This window comes from Onychostoma macrolepis, chromosome 11 (assembly GCF_012432095.1).
Source record: "Onychostoma macrolepis isolate SWU-2019 chromosome 11, ASM1243209v1, whole genome shotgun sequence".
Taxonomy (NCBI): domain Eukaryota; kingdom Metazoa; phylum Chordata; class Actinopteri; order Cypriniformes; family Cyprinidae; genus Onychostoma; species Onychostoma macrolepis.
In genome coordinates this window covers 16,914,316-16,931,885 of record NC_081165.1, presented here as the reverse complement: position 1 = coordinate 16,931,885, position 17,570 = coordinate 16,914,316, and the positions used below count along the sequence as shown (strand labels likewise).

Genomic DNA, 17,570 nt, shown 5'->3' with positions numbered 1-17,570 from the left:
AGGAGTACTGAGAAGACAAATACAGACTAACCTACCAGTTATTGACAGAATGCTTTAGTTTGATCACTATTAACCCGAAACATGTGAATAAAAAATGTCAGAGGGAAAAAGACTATTGCAAGAATTCTGAGAACCAGCAAACCTTTCATAAAGCCAGTTATGCAATGACCTTGCTGACTCAAATGTACCAGTATGTTGAATTCAGTTTGGAGAGTTTTGAAGGCTTTTTCTAATGACTCATATAGAACTACAATATAAGAACTTATTCATAAATGGCTTTTGAGATTCGCAGAAAATTTGAAGGACTTGGAAACATGCATTCAAAATGATTTACTTCAACATAATGTGTGCTTTAATACAGAACAATACAAGTTGGGAATTTTACGGTATATTGTTTTATTTCATGTTCTCAATATGGTCACAGTTATAGTTAAACATCAATAGGGTCTCATCATCTACTTAGAAACAGAATGCATATTAAAACCATCCTCTCTTTGATTGGTAATTAAAAAAAATGAAATGTATGAGTGGACGCACATGAAAGGCGATGAGAGTTATGTAACAGTCGGCTTATTAAAGAAGATCCTATGACAAATTTGAGAAGTACATTTGGTAGCAGAAGCAGTGTCATGTTAATATGAGTCTCTTTAAGGTGAAAAAGGTCTACACCGTCAATGCGATGGCTGAGAGAAAAACAAAAAAGTATTATACAGACTATGTACACGTCAACCCAACCCCCTACCCTTACACTTTCCCTTTATCATCCATGTTAGATTTATATACGATATGCTTTTTTTTCTCCTATTTTCTCACATTGGTTTGTGATATATACAGCGACACAGGCTTTTTACAGAAAAAAAAACTGAAGTGTAATGATCTTTTTAGGGGGTAAACAAGTGATATACATGCCGAAATGCAGTGGCACAGCATAAAATGTAACAGCAAGCCAACATCATTTAAAAAAACAAAACAATCGAACAAACAAAAGATGAGGAAAAAACATAGTAAAAAGAAAGCACATTTCTTCATTTTTAAATAAGCTCACATTTCAACCAGAGGTGCTAGGCATCAGCTGCATGCAAAGCTTTGTGACTTTTGACTTGACCGTCCAGTACTGTACAGTACAAAGCTGAAGCACCACAATACATTTACAATACACTGCACTGAAATCCATACAAAACATTCAACACAAAGGTGAAAAACCTAAAAAAGAAAAGAAAAACAAAAAACAAAAAAAAAAAAACATAGAAAGAGACATTTTCTTGACAGTTGTTTGACTTTATGGTGGGTTGTTTAGTCAGAAATGGCTTCGGGTGATCACATTTGTACACAGAGATGGGCTGTCCTAGTCTGATTAATGCTGTACTGTACAAATTACTGGCCTCAGTGCATCTTGGGAACAAGCCAGGTGTTATGAAGTCTGATAATGACGTAAACACGGATTTATGCTCTATTATCTGTAAGCTTCTATTATTATTATTATTATTATTATTATTATTATTATATGGATGTGCTCCGGTGGCACTTCATTACAATTAGTCTACCGGCTAATATTTTTCTTTATAACCTATTTGACGTTCAGTGTTTGATTTTCAAGCCCAGATAAACAATAAACAGATGTTTCCTAATTGAATCTATTTTGGTACGAAACAGGATAAAGACATTTTGAATGAAGAGAAGTCTACAGATTTTAATATGTTCATCATCATCATCATCACTCATTTAACAACGGTCAACTGTAACACTGATAATATCTCTGGAAATATGCAATATCTAGAGAATATTTTGTACAATATACATGCAAGAGTACTTTAGTTGACATTCCTGACTGTAGGTTGCAGGTAAAACAGAGACCAGGGAGAACAAGATGTCGGTGGGGGGTGAGAAACAATATGGGGTTTGAAGTATGATATTGGAAATATGATAACAGAAATGACAAACAAAACAACCAACTAGCTGAATTTACAAAACTGAAACATACATATTGCACATGATTAATCAATAAAAAAAAAGGAAGAAAGAAAGAAAGAAAGAAAGTCAGAAAAAAGAGAAACAACGCACAGCAATGTCTCGTATAAGAGAGCGAGCTCATTTCAGCCGTGGTTTCTGTACATTAAGTGATTATTTACAAAGACGAGTGCTGTTCAGAAGCTCTGTACTTGAGTTAAAAGAGCGTCAACACACAAAACTATTACATCGAATCACAGCTCCGTTTATCTACTTACAGTATAAAACAAGTCAAAAATTGAACCGAGAAAGGGGATATGTGTGAAAAAACATGTCCAAATCCATTCATCCGACCGACTGACCCACTGCTACATATTATATGCAGTTTACATTACATTAGATTACATTACATTAGCTGTGTTTCTGAGCAAGTGAAAGGCATTCTCACAGGAGGACAGAAGAATATGTATCAAATCTACTTCATTTCCACACAGAAGAGGGCACACGCTCAGCCTGCTGAGAAAAATCAACATCTCTGCACAAACTAACTCTTGAAATATGGGGAGAGAATTCGATCAGCTCTGGCTTTCCTCCGACCCAAACACTACCCCTAATGTTAGACGACAAAATAGCCTTCTCCATCACACCGGCTTTACCATAAACATCTTCAAATGTACATTTATTTCATATTGATTTATTCATCTCTAAAAAAATAGTTAAAAAAATAAAACCATGTTGCAGCAGTGGCCAGGACGGACGAGTCGAGGCCGTGGAGAATCCATCCATGAGCTCCCCTGTTCTGCCGGCACCCTTCCCACAGTCCCTGTGATTGGTTTGCGCTACGTAGATCCCGAAGGAGGTGGAGTCTTCCAACTCCAAGGCAACCAATAATTTCCATGTTGTTCAACTGGCCACCTACTAAGTTCAGTATCATTGAAAACTAGTAACTCCTACTTCGAGAGTACACAGAGAATACTGAGATTTTATCTGAGGCTTCGGATCATTTTTGTCCTATAACAATAATAATAATAGCTGCTAATATTATTATTATTATTTTACAAAATACTATATGCACGACATACACAAAGCAAATCTTTTTCTTTCTTTCTTTTTTTTTTTTTTTTGGAATAACTCAGTCACTGCTTTTTAATAATTGGCACGTTATAGTCCCCTAACTATATCACAGAAATGTGTGGTCTACAGCTACATTAAATACTGGAACACCGCTCGTTGTGACCGACTTCTCTCAAACCGTACTTTAGTTTCTGCAAACTAATAAGCAGGCTATTTGATAATGCATTTAGGTAATTAACTACAAGAAAACAGTTGCCACGGTCTTTTGCGCATGCTCTTGCTTCACCGCCAAAGTCGAGAGGGTTGAAAGTCTCTAAAATTGAGCCTAAAAGAAGCAGCAGCTTTATCTGGGGCTCTACAGCTTGAGCAATGACTGGTAAGAACTGATGATTTGAGTTCTAGCCGCCCCAAAAGAGAAGGCCGGTGCTACACAGTGTGGCTCCCCCTTCCAGAGGAAACGGGTGCTAGATGAGTTGAAACGTGAGTCATGGTGCCCTTTTGTTCGTGTCCTTGTAGGCAGCAACAATCCTTCGCACGTTACAATCTAAAGAGAGGCCCAACGGTCACCCCGCCAAAAACGGTCCCATTCCCAAGTGGAAAGAGTTCGCGGAGGGGCTCAAACCACAGTGCTGATGCCGCTGTGTTTGGGCTTGGTGCTGCTGGCCGCCGGAGGAGGGGCCGGAGGCTGGCTGTGGTGGTGAGGTGCATGCTGGGAGTGGGAGGGGTGCGAGGGGTGAGGCCCATGGCCGTGGGGACCGTGCGCGTGACTGTGAGAGGATGAGGGGCCGGGCGGGGGGTGGTACTGGTGGGGCGGGTGTTGAACGTGCGCTGGGGGGTGGTAGTGATGGTGGTGGTGGTACGGAGGAGGATTCTGCATGTGGCAAAACTGAGCGTGGTGGGGGTGCATCTGGGCCTGGGTCTCGGTGACGGTCTCGCGGGCCGTGTGGTGCAGGTTGGTAGGGTGCGGGATGTGAGAGATGAGTGTCGGGTGGGAGGGGTGTGAGGGCTGGGGAGGCAGAGAGGGTGACTTGCCCCGCTTGGTGCCGAACAGGGAGCCCAGGAGAGAAGAGGAGTTGGGGATGGACTGCTGGCGGGAGGGACAGTCGCGGCTGGAAGTGGCTCGACGCCGTATGTGGGGGCTGCTAATGATGGACCCCTGCAGGAGGACGAGGGAGAGAGAGAATGGAGAAGTTAAATACAAGATGTGTACAGCATGCTTGATGAGTCAAGAGCATATTTTTCAATGTTCATTTGGTTTAAATGTGTAATCATTAGGGTTGGGAACCAAGAATCAATTTTTCTGTTTTCAAAAAACAGCAATGATTTTCATGACATTTGGTTCTATTAACAGGTCTTCATTGACTTTATTTTTCCACGAATAATGCACAAATTATTAAAAAGACTTCCAGTCGTGTAAGAAACGAGCCATGAACTCATGAGTTATTGGTTTGAATCAGTCTAGTGGCTCACTCACTGAATCAATTGATTTGATTCTTGAACTTAATTCATTAATTTATCATGTCCAAATCAAGAACCACAAATGTGAGACTTCAGTGCTGTTATTGACTAGTTGTTCATAAGAATAATGTGTAGTTAAAGACACATTCAGAACAGAGCTTTGTCATAACAGAGAATTTTAATTAATAATAAAATGCACTGAAATGTAACAAAGTTTAGTATATTTGTTAAGTTCAAGAAGTACCAAATATTCAGAATCAAGTATGTATACGTAATTTGATTTTAAACATATTCTTTGATTCCCGTCCTTAATAATTATATATTCCATATATTTCAAATAATAAAACAGATATCATTCAAAACTTTGGGGTTGGTAAGATTTTTTTTGATGTTTTTGAAAGAAGTCTCTTACGCTCACCCAGGCTGCATTTACTTAAACACTGTAAAACTGCATAAATGAAATGGTAAAATTATTTTTGCAATTTAAAATAGGCCTAACTGTTTTCTGTTTTAACATTTTAAAATGTAATTTACAGTGGTGGCCAAAATGATTAGAACACTAGCATTTTCACCAGCTAAAAAAATGGTTTAAGTCAGTTATTTCTATCTTTTGTAACATCAGTTTATATTTCCGAACGTTCATTTTGCCATTAATTGTAATAATCCAGTGAGAGTCTGAAAACAGCCAGTGCTCCACACAGAGATCTGATCTCATCATTATCCAGTCTGTCTGGAATGAAATGAAGAAACAGAACAAACTGAGACAGACTGGGGCAATGTCTCCAAGATGCTTCAAGAGACCTCCCTGCAAAGCTAAATTAAAAACTATGTGCAAGTGCACCAAGGGCAAAAGCTGCTTTAAACTAAAAGGATAGTCACACCAGATGTTGATTTAATTTAGTTAATAGAAGTTCATTGATAAAGAAAAACTATTTATGACATTATTTTTGACAGCACCCTCATTTACAGCATTTTTACACAAGTGCTTGAAACTTTTAACAGTACTGTAGCTTTGCAGGTAGGTTTCTTGAAGCATCTTGGAGACATTGCCACAGTTCTTCTGGATTTAGTCTATCTCAGTTTGTTTGTTAGTTAGACTGGATGATGGTGAGATTAGATCTGTGTGGAGCACTGGCTGTTGTCAAACAAAAATCTCACTGGATTATTACAGTTAATGGCAATGTAAATGTTTGGAAATGTAAACTGATATTTCCTACTCACACACTACAGCAAAAGATAGAAATAACTGACTTAAAACCATTTTTTAGCTGGTGAAAATACTAGTGTTCTAATCATTTTGGCCACCATTGTATTCTCGTGATGGCAAAGCTGAATTTTCAGCAGCCATTACTCCGGTCTTCACTATCACGCAATTCCTTATCAATCATCCCTATATGTCAATTTGGTGCTCAAGAAGCATTTTGTACTATAATCCATGTTGAAAATGGTTGTGCTGCTTAACATTTTTGTGGAAACCATGATACATTTTTTTTCAGGACTCTTTGATGAAAAAAAGAACAGCATTTATTTTAAATAGCAATCTGTTGTAACATTATACATGCATCCTTGTATTTCTTTCATATTCTTTAAAAATAAAAATCACACTGACCCCAAAATTTGAACGGTAGTGTAATATCTACCAAAAGGCAATGCAAATTTAATACCCGAAATAGTATCACATAAAAAGTAAATGATTCCATTAATGTCAGTATTATAAAACAAGGACACAGTACTCAAGCAATGCATCATGACCATCCATCAGCAGTTAATGCATTTATAAAAGACTGAAGCAGATCCCTGAAAGCCATGCATTACATGCAAAAGCTGAGACAGGCAAGATTGAGTTAGTCAGCATTTAGTAATGTTAAAGCGAGCATATGGGCTTATCCTGCATTCCCGGATGGGCTGCCAAACAAACCGGCAAACATGATAACCTTTACGGACTAAATGGGTGACAATCCAAATCCAGTCTATTAAAGCGACACCTTTGCTAAACTCCCTCATGTTTATTATGCTTATCTGCACACAGATGGGAAACAATTTCAAGGCATTCCGAGGGGTAAAAGGTGCTTAGGGCTGCAAAGGAAGAGGTCAAGTGGTTGGAGGTTGGTGAGGAAATGAAGACTTGTACTTTTTGAAGTGCTCAGACGCAACATTCTATTGTTCACTTGCAACGGCCAAGTGAAACATGCCACCAGGAGTCAAATCGAAACCATTTACAAAATAAAAAGACACACACAGCCCACGGTACGTGACTTGGGATGTTTGCATTAGTTGAGTCATGCTGACTAAGTTGGACCGTGGAGATGTTATGATATGTGATGTGAGCCACAGGGGCAGAATTCCCCGTCATTCCACATAAGCTCCACAGGAACAGGCAGCCCATGCATGCAGGGTGGCCTACTTAGTCCAAAAACAACACCACACACATACAGACAGTGGAAACTACTGAGCAAAGAAGCAACCAAAAAGAAAAGATGGTAGACAGACCAGAGAAACAAATGAAGCAAAGTTGCAGTTTCAAAATGCAACATTGTCACACAGAATAGCGGCCTGTTGTAGGTTCTTGCGTCCTATATCACGGTACTTACTTCCATATTGCTGTCTAGAGATCCTGCACTGCTGCGGCGCCCCCGCTTGCCTGAGCGAGACATGCAATATGATAGATTAGAGCACGCTCGAACAGTCAGATATATAGAGGCGTGTGTAGAGGCATATATATCCTGCCTGCCTACAGGGGCGCTATTGAGACACGAAGCAAGCAGCCGTTGTCCGGAAAGGGAGGGAGGGTAGAGCCAGGTGGGTCAGGAGCTTTCAAAGGGCCAAAGGATGAAGGTATACTGGTCCTAAGGTCACTAAGCATGAAACTACATCTTCAACATCTTCAAGAGTCTTAAGCAAACTGGGGTTTGATGACTACAAACTGAAATCCCTCCACAAGATCGTAGCAGCAACTAAACAAAAACAAGCAAAACTGTAAAAAAATCTTGATCGTTCCTGATGTATGGACAAATACAAATGTGGCAGCCTAGACTGGCAGTATGAAACCTTTGTTGGTCTTTAATAAGCACTGAATGATTGAATGTCAGTGTTAGGAGAGCTATCAACTGTTAAATGTGTAGTTTCGTCTTAAAGGAATAGTTCACCAAAAAATGTGTATTTGCTGAAAATGTACTCTTCATTGGAACAGATTTGGAGAACTTAAGCATTACATGACTTGCCCACTGATAACAACATGATAAGTAATCCACACGTCCATCAATTAACACCTAAGCTTCGTAAGAAAGTACGCAGTACGAGTACGATTTCGTAAGAAACAAATGTATGATTCAGGCCAAGATATGTGCGCATAATACATACTGTAATAGCGTTTCCGCCAGTGAAAAAGCACAAAATTATTCCACATCAAAATCCACCGACATATTTGTTTAGAACTGTTTTTACTCATAAACGGTTCTTGACCTGTGCATAATTTTCCTCCTGATTCAGGCTAATTGACTTTTTCACTGGAAAAAGCCATTTTATAGATGGAAGACTTTTTCACTTCACAAGATGTTAATTATTGGATTGCTACATTTCTCCAAATCTGTTCCGATGAAGAAACAAACTCATCTACATCTTTCATAGTCTTAGGGTGAGTCAATTTTCAGCAAATTTTCATTTTCGGGTGAACTGTTTCTTTAATGCATTAAAGGGATAGTTCACCTGAAACTGAAAATTCTGTCATTAATTACTCACCCTCAAGGTGTTCCAAACCTGTAAGACCTTTGTTTATCTTCGGAACACAAATTAAGATATTTTTGATGAATTCAGAGAGATTTTGATGACCCTCCCATAGACAGCAAGGAACCTACCACAATCAAGGCACAGAAACGTAGCAAGGACATCATTAAAATAATCCATGTGACATCAGTGGTTCAACCATAATTTTACGGAGCTACGAAAATACTTTTTGTGCGCAAAGAAAACAAAAATATCTACTTTATTCAACAATTCGTCTCCTCCACATCACCCTATTGCCATTTTGGAGAGTATCACATACGTAAACAATGTATGCAACACATGTACGCGGATACGTTGTTTACGTTCAGATTAAAGCGTAAACGGCGTAAACAACGTATCCGCATACGGTGCTGCTGACACAGAACAGCGTACGTTGTTTAAGTATGTGATACTCTCCAAAATGGCGCTATAGGGTGACGCGGAGGAGACAAATTGTTGAATAAAGTCGTTATTTTTGTTTTCTTTGCGCACAAAAAGTGTTCTCGTAGCTTCGTAAAATTACGGCTGAACCACTGATGTCACATGGATTATTTTAATGATGTCCCTGCTATGTTTCTGAGCTTTGATCGTGTAAGGGTCCTTGCTGTCTATGGGAGGGTCAGAGAGCTCTTGAAATTCATCAAAAATTTCTTAATTTGTGTTCCGAAGATGAACGAAGGTCTTACAGGTTTGGAACGACATGAGGGTGAGTAATTAATGACAGAATTTTCATTTTTGGGTGAACTATCCCTTAAATTAAAAGATACTGCACACATTTTCAGAGCTGTTTTCACTGTAGAGGATTGCTGGAATGGGTTATTCATAGCTTTGCCAGACATCTCTCTAGATCACATGTGTCGTGACTCCTGCTGTCAGGCTCAGCGGCCAGCTTGGTCGAGTTCAATTCACACTTACGGAGCGTGACTGCGCTGTTAAATGTTTTTTCTAACAGAGAAAGCATGTGAGGTCACACTATCCATTATTTTCTGTGTAGTGACTGCCATGTTTAGGGCTCAAAACGATGTGCTAGATAGGGTGAGAAGATATCACAGCTTGTGAATTGTGTGAAGGTTCAATTATAGAGTGGTAAAAGACAACTAATGTGGAAGATAATATTTGTCAGGATGCATCTAGCTTCATTAGCCATGGCAAAGGACATACACAATAGGGCTGGGTGACAGGTTACTATTATAAAGATATTTTTCAGCATTTTATATTATAAATATTACAATTATACTATAATACCAACAAAATAAAGCTGACTATAAGACATAGATAGATAGCTTAATATATATATAGCTTGATATTTGCTCTGAAATTGCCAATTTCTTTTTTTATATATTTCAATCATAGACCATCATTTCAACCAATAAACCATGGAAATACAGTATAAAATGTTTTATGTATATTTTTAAAATTACAGTACGTATTACTATTTTGAATTGGCTTTTATTTTTATATTTTATTTTATTTATTTTTTTTATAATTTTTTGTAATTTTAGTACTTCAACATTTCAGTTAATTGTGAAGGCAACATTTGTGTAAGTTTAAGGTTTTCATTAAATATTTATATTTTATTTATGTTTTATTTCAATGTAGTACAGAAAACAGTACTGGTTTTAGTTTTAGTTAATAACGCTGGTAAAAATATAGTGAAAACAATCAAAGCATGATTTTGCATACTCATCCAATGACAAGGACTTTAGGAAACCTAACATTCAAATAAAAGCACATTAAACAAATGAAATTAATCTTAAATTGGCAATAAAATCCTTGAATATGTTACATATCACCCAGCTCTAATTGATAAATAATTGAGGCTACACTAATGGTTGTGGACAAACACCAATTTAGAAGCAAGCATTCAGCGCTCTACTTTGGCAAGAGGCGAAGTATTGTTTGGACAAGACTGCAAAAAATAATCAATGTTTGTGACAGATAAAGCCAGAAATACATAACATGTCTTATGTGGGTCTGCACACTCACCTGCATCTGAAAGGTCACGTAAGGAGCTGCTGAGGGCACTTCTTTTGAGGCCTTCACCCATGGCGTAGCTGTCATCCAGGCTGGTGCGACTCAGATTGCCATTTCCTGTCTCTTTCTTCAGCCCTGAGCTCTGAGAAATGCTGGGACGTACCACACCCTTCTGCTTCTCCAGTTCAGCTGCATAAAACGACGTCAACTTCAATGATCATGTCATTTCACACACATTTCACTGCTTTTAGGCACAACAGACACGAGTTTGCAGTGTGAAAAACCAGCACATTGCTCAAGCCCCTAATGGCTTTATTTCTTCTGTGGACTATCCTGGTCCCTCTTTTTTTTTTTTTTAAGAATGTATTATAAGAGCTGCTTACACTCTATTCTGTACTTCTCCATCTCCTGCACCTCTGCGATGGACTCCCGCAGGTCATCTGTGAACTTCTTGCGGTCTTGCGGGTTGGGGGCGTTGAAGTTAATGAGAACCTTGATATCTGCGCCTGGAAGAGCTGAAGTGAGACGCACTCCATTGGGGTAATCTGAAAAGCAGCAGCGGGAGAGAAATATTTACAGACTGGCGGATCATGACAGCACTCAGACATGCCCTTTTCAGAGGGACGCACTGATCGATATTCTCACATTTCGCAATCGTATATGACAGATATTTTAATCTTTTGTGAGAAAATGCATTGTAATACACAATACTTTAAGAATTCATTTGTTTTCAATCAACAGCCGAAGTATTTTATGACCTTTAACTCCTGGTTTTTACTCGACACGCCAGCACGAAAGTGAGAAAGTGCAATAAAACTGTACGAACAAGGTAAAACATAGTCCGGAAAAGGGCGATATGGGGTCAGAAGGCCTTTGACCTTTCACTGAGGGTACTTACACTGGTTTTCAAACAGAAGCACCTGCATCCCGTATAGAGAAAAAGACTGCCTGAAGCTGTACGTCACCGAATTCTTCTTCTTCTGGAAAATCTTAGTGACCTGAATTGAAAGAATGTCACATTAGGACCCCATCTGTTCCTAATTATCCTTGGCTCTATTCTTTGAGCATTTGGAAAAGCTGAGTAACACTTTCTGATCATGGACACATGATGTACAAAACTGCTGACCTAGAATTGGACTAAATGTGTCTTGCTGACCATTACACAACCATAACAACAAAACATAACAAAAACCGTTATGATGTAAGACTGTTCAACCTCATTTTTTCCTGTTTTTACGTGTCTCGTGTTGCAACATTGGGCTATGATGTGTGTGTTTACTTACCACTAAAAGGTCATTGAATAGGAAGATCTCTCTCTGGTGGAGACCCAGTTTCTGAGGTTTGTTAGGGTCTGGCACTTCAAACAGCCTGCAGTAACATACCAGCCTGCGATGTGGTAGAGACAGCACCTGTGTGTAGGACACAAATATTGATTTATTGAATATTGAGACCCAAAAATACCACACTAGCATTCAACTTACTATTGCTGCTGTATATAGTATGTAGGCCTATACTCTACAGAGTACAAAATCTACAAAAATGCATTTAAATTACCAGTATTCACTATTTTAATGAGGCGTTGTTATTTGATCAGAATGCAGTGCAGTAATCAGTAACTAACATAAAATAGGCATAATAATGATACAAATAATTTTATTTTATTAAGTAATATTTATATACTTTAACCCTACAACCTACTAGATTATACTAGAAAAACTGACCAGAATGTAGCTTAGTGGTTTGAAATGTGAAATAATGCTTATTGCTTCACTTATTTTATAAATAGAGTAGATAGTATCCAGTATATAAAGTGCTGTATTCAATGAGTAACATAAATAAATAGGTTTAATAATTTTTGATTGTTATGTAATAATACAGATGTTTATATATATATATATATATATATATATACACACACATATACAGGTGCTGGTCATATAATTAGAATATCATCAAAAAGTTGATTTATTTCACTAATTCCATTCAAAAAGTATTTGTTATTATATTCATTCATTACACACAGACTGATATATTTCAAATGTTTATTTCTTTTAATTTTGATGATTATAACTGACAACTAAGGAAAATCCCAAATTCAGTATCTCAGAAAATTTGAATATTGTGAAAAGGTTCAATATTGAAGACACCTGGTGCCACACTCTAATCAGCTAATTAACTCAAAACACCTGCAAAGGCCTTTAAATGGTCTCTCAGTCTAGTTCTGTAGGCTACACAATCATGGGGAAGACTGCTGACTTGACAGTTGTCCAAAAGATGACCATTGACACGTTGCACAAGGAGGGCAAGACACAAAAGGTCATTGCAAAAGAGGCTGGCTGTTCACAGAGCTCTGTGTCCAAGCACATTAATAGAGAGGCGAAGGAAGGAAAAGATGTGGTAGAAAAAGTGTACACAATAGGGATAACCGCACCCTGGAGAGGATTGTGAAACAAAACCCATTCAAAAATGTGGGGGAGATTCACAAAGAGTGGACTGCAGCTGGAGTCAGTGCTTCAAGAACCACTACGCACAGACGTATGCAAGACATGGGTTTCAGCTGTCGCATTCCTTGTGTCAAGCCACTCTTGAACAACAGACAGCGTCAGAAGCGTCTCGCCTGGGCTAAAGACAAAAAGGACTGGACTGCTGCTGAGTGGTCCAAAGTTATGTTCTCTGATGAAAATAAATTTTGCATTTCCTTTGGAAATCAGGGTCTCAGAGTCTGGAGGAAGAGAGGGGAGGCACACAATCCACGTTGCTTGAGGTCCAGTGTAAAGTTTCCACAGTCAGTGATGGTTTGGGGTGCCATGTCATCTGCTGGTGTTGGTCCACTGTGTTTTCTGAGGTCCAAGGTCAACGCAGCCGTATACCAGGAAGTTTTAGAGTACTTCATGCTTCCTGCTGCTGACCAACTTTATGGAGATGCAGATTTCATTTTCCAACAGGACTTGGCACCTGCACACAGTGCCAAAGCAACCAGTATCTGGTTTAAGGACCATGGTATCCCTGTTCTTAATTGGCCAGCAAACTCGCCTGACCTTAACCCCATAGAAAATCTATGGGGTATTGTGAAGATGAAGATGCGATATGCCAGACCCAACAATGCAGAAGAGCTGAAGGCCACTATCAGAGCAACCTGGGCTCTCATAACACCTGAGCAGTGCCACAGACTGATCGACTCCATGCCACGCCGCATTGCTGCAGTAATTCAGGCAAAAGGAGCCCCAACTAAGTATTGAGTGCTGTACATGCTCATACTTTTCATGTTCATACTTTTCAGTTGGCCAAGATTTCTAAAAATCCTTTCTTTGTATTGGTCTTGAAAGTAATATTCTAATTTTCTGAGATACTGAATTTGGGATTTTCCTTACTTGTCAGTTATAATCATCAAAATTAAAAGAAATAAACATTTGGATGATATTCTAATTATATGGCCAGCACCTGTATATATATATATATATATATACACACACACACACACACACACACACACACACACACACACATATACACACACTACATTGTACTTGGAAAAAACTGACCAGAAAGAATGCAGAAAATTAAAAAATAAAAATTTTGTAATTATTTTACTGTTTTGTAACCATGGTTCTCTGATTTAAATTGTTTAATGACGGTAAGAGGATTAAAAACAGTAAAACATTATACTCACACATCCAAGACCATGGTGCAGAGACCCGATCTGAAAAGTGAAAAAATGAGACTGATGAGTGAGGATCATAGCGAGAGGACTGAAGGGAGGCTTGAAGGTCAGAGAGTGGTCTCTCTCTCTCGTTATCAAGACCCCCCTCCATCTACCTGTCAGCTGTATGAATTGGGTGAGAATGGAGGTTAATGAGAAGCCAAACTGCTGCTGCTTGAAACTGTGACAGGAAGTCTCGGCCCATTTTCAGGAACCTAATTACAGCACCGGGATGCAGTGTCTGCAGGCAGGGGTCTCGGGCACAGCAGCCTTCTATCTGAGCTCCACAGGAGATCTCCATTATGTCCTCTCCAAAGATGCGTGGAAGATACACCAGGGAGAAGGTTTTCCTGGCAACCAAGCCATGTGTGCTGTTTCCATTAAAGCTTAAATGTTAATTATTTCAGCTCTGAAAACCCACAGTGCTTCGAAATTCAACTGTGTGACAGGCACTTGATGTGGTAATGAAGATGCAAGTTCATTATGGGAACAGCTTCAGTTAGTTTAGCCTTGGGAGAGACCCACAACTCTGCTGGAGGGATGATGTATATTGTACTGATCTTATGTGGATTATACAACTCTCCAGATCTACACCAGTCGAGGTAACAGACTTTAGTCAAGGCAGATGATAATGGTCTGCCTTTTTTTTTTTTTTTTTTTTTAAAGAAAGTAATACTTTCAGTTCCAGAAGGACACATTAAATTAATCAAAAGTGACAGTGAAAACCTAAAGAAAGTGCTGTTTTTTTTAACTTTCTTTTCATCAAAGAAACCTGAAAAAAAGCATCAGTTTCCACAAAATTACTAAGCAACACTGTTTTCAAAATTGATAATAAGAAATGCTTAAAATCAGCATATTAGAATGATTTCTAGCGATCATGTTGAAGACTGGAGACTGGAATAATGGCTGCTGAAAATGAAATCATGTAATGGTGGTGGGGTCCCTTCTCCGTTTCTCCCAAACCACAAAGGGATCATTATACTGAAAAAAATGGAAGACCCTGTTCGACAAAATATAATAAAATATTTAAAAATTGTAAAATCTTTTTAAAGCATGTCTATAATTTTCCATTAAATATATAATATATGCCTCTTCCACTGAAAAACTAATATGGTTGTAACTTGCTATACTGCATGATGAGGTAGTTGAGTTCAGAGCAGGTGAACTGTCAGTAGATTTAATCTTTAGGCAACTCTGAAGGCCTCTGCGGAGAAGCAAATCCCATTTATCATTGCAGAGCATCACGCAGCCCTCGCCACATGACTTATATACATGCACAGACACCACAGTCAGACACCATGAAGGTCTCAAGATAGGTATTATATCTGTCATAAAGAAGAACATCTCGTAGATAAAGAATCTTCTAAGAGTCTCAATGTCATGTGTCTCCTAAAGGGATAAAAAGTGTTTGTAAATGGTTCCTGACAGAACAATAAAACCTATAGATCTACACTGCAAAGAGGGGCAAAGCATACAAACACACAATAGGTGAGAGAAGAAACATGTTTAACCAATGTCCTTGGATCATTTCACACCACTGGGCCATGACTGGAATCGATAAAGTGTCATTTCTAGAACCGGGGTCAATGTAAGTTCACAGCATGATGGATAGAGATGGACTGTTCACTCACCGGCTTCTTGCCAACGATGAGTTTCTCCACCTTCTGTACCTGGGAGACGTGGTCTTCGTTAGTTTTAAGTTCTCGTTTCCGGATTCGCTCATAGATGCCCACCAACATCTCTCTTGGGATGTCCTCTCCGTCATCCACACCTGTGCACAGGAAGCAAAGAACAAAACAAAAAGTCAATGTATAATTATGGCTCACAAAAGATTTACGGAAATTCCAGGAGAGAATTCGAAATGTAGGTTAAGCATATCTGAATTACGACGTGACTACATTTACATATCGAAGTTAAAGGTGAATCTCTATTCGTTTTTTTTAGTATGACAAAAACCTCTGAATGACTTTGAAGGTGAATTTATGGATGGAACAGATTCAGTTTGCAATGAAAAAACGTGAATTTGAATCTCACCGCGAAGGTTCTTTACAAAGTCCTCCAGTTTCATCTTCCTCTCTGGCTTCACGTTTGGGCTGTACATGTCCGTGTTGAGAAGTATAATGGCAAACGCCAGGATAAAGATGGTATCTGGGTTCCTAAACTGACGCACCACGCCAGGGTTGCAGATGCAGTAGCGCTGACTGAATGGAAATAAGAACAACAACAAATGAACAAATTAATATGAGACTGCACTTCCACAAAATCAATAGCTGCTCTGGTGAGTAATTGGTTCTAGATGCACTAGCATGACAGAGAATGGTAAAAGTGCCACCCTGTTAAAGAGCTATGTTCTTTTAGATAACACTTTAAACAGTTAATTTGGAAATTGTGTCTGCCTCAAAGGGTTTAGCTATAACAATATTTTTTGAAGGTCTAAGAGTGGCGAGCAGGCAACCATTGGAGCTGTTTTCACATGCGTTGTAAGCTGGTGTGATCGCTCAAATGACAGATGGTCCTTGAGCAGCCGATTGAACAATGTTATCTGTGGGCTAAGGGAGTGTTTTATGTTTTTGTGTTGGTAAAAGCTAATGAAGGACAAGAAAGCAAACTATCTTAGAGAATTTCTTGCTTCTTACTGGATATGAACAAGGTTTAAGTGAAATTGCTAATTGATCCATTCTCATTGTCTAATCACCAAGCTTCCCTTAAAAGGACAGTTCACACAAAAATGAAAATAATGTCATTACTTATTCACCCTTATGTTAGTCCTAACCCATCCAACTGGTGAATTTTAAGGTGAATATCCTGGCCAAACAATTTCACACAATAATATGAAAATGAATGATGTGTTGTCTTGATGTCAATGTTGAAATGAACAATGTGTTGTCAATCTCCAAATAATGACCACAAAATATATCAGAAAAATGGTTCATATGACTTGAGGGCTATATTCCAATTCTTCTGAAACAATATTGTTGTTATAGTGTGGTACCTTTAAGGGTGCTTTTTTTTTTTTTTTTTTAAGAATCAATTGAAATGTTTTTCACCTGAAGGCTTCAATGAGTCGCTCCACTTTCTGAGCCTCTCCCTGCACCCGGATATGTGCCTGGAATTTTCTCAAGGCTTCATCCAGCTCCATTCCAGAGAAATCCATCTCATCTACCACACAGCTGGAAAAAGATAATGAACAAAGTCAAAGGACCGCTACATTCTTTCCTGCACTGTAGTATATCCAGGATGGTGTATTCCCTATTAGTTTGGAAGTCTTCTGGGAAAAAATTGCATTCTATTCCATGAATTTTATTTTTCATAGCACACATGAAGATATGGTCACTGCTTTTAGACAAAGGAAAAAGCTAGATAAAAGCAAGTTCTATCAGTCTCTAAATCACAATCATGGGGCATACAAAGCAAACCGAAGGAGATTTTGCTCCAGGGATACTCATAGTGCATTTGATCTCACATGTCAAGATTTACTGATTTCAAGGAAGTGCTTTAAAAAAGTGCTGTCAGACTAAGCTGAACACAGACTGCATGGCCTTATCTGCCCCCATTATCTTGACTGTTACTGTCAGACTAAAAAGGGAGGATGAGTTAACTTAAGAGTGAGAATGAGTTGATTCACATCGCTTCGGAAAAGTGCTCCATGAACCCA

General features: G+C 38.7%; 1 protein-coding gene across 5 annotated transcripts in view; it reads right to left on the bottom strand.

Moving 5' to 3' along the window:
- Positions 1-376: 376 nt before the first annotated feature.
- Positions 377-17,570, bottom strand: part of iqsec1b (IQ motif and Sec7 domain ArfGEF 1b) — a 189,236-nt gene continuing 172,042 nt past the window's right edge. For 4 of the 5 annotated variants that reach the window (XM_058791009.1, XM_058791010.1, XM_058791012.1 and 1 more), the window contains 10 exons: positions 16,963-17,085; positions 15,950-16,116; positions 15,547-15,686; positions 13,886-13,915; positions 11,499-11,624; positions 11,114-11,213; positions 10,599-10,760; positions 10,228-10,404; positions 7,071-7,120; positions 377-4,177 (listed from right to left, as the gene is read on the bottom strand). In XM_058791009.1, the coding sequence (XP_058646992.1) occupies positions 3,638-4,177; positions 7,071-7,120; positions 10,228-10,404; positions 10,599-10,760; positions 11,114-11,213; positions 11,499-11,624; positions 13,886-13,915; positions 15,547-15,686; positions 15,950-16,116; positions 16,963-17,085 (1,615 nt within the window). In that variant the 3' untranslated portion in view covers positions 377-3,637. The remainder of the gene's footprint in view (positions 4,178-7,070; positions 7,121-10,227; positions 10,405-10,598; positions 10,761-11,113; positions 11,214-11,498; positions 11,625-13,885; positions 13,916-15,546; positions 15,687-15,949; positions 16,117-16,962; positions 17,086-17,570) is intronic. The other variant, XM_058791013.1, reaches the window with a different exon arrangement.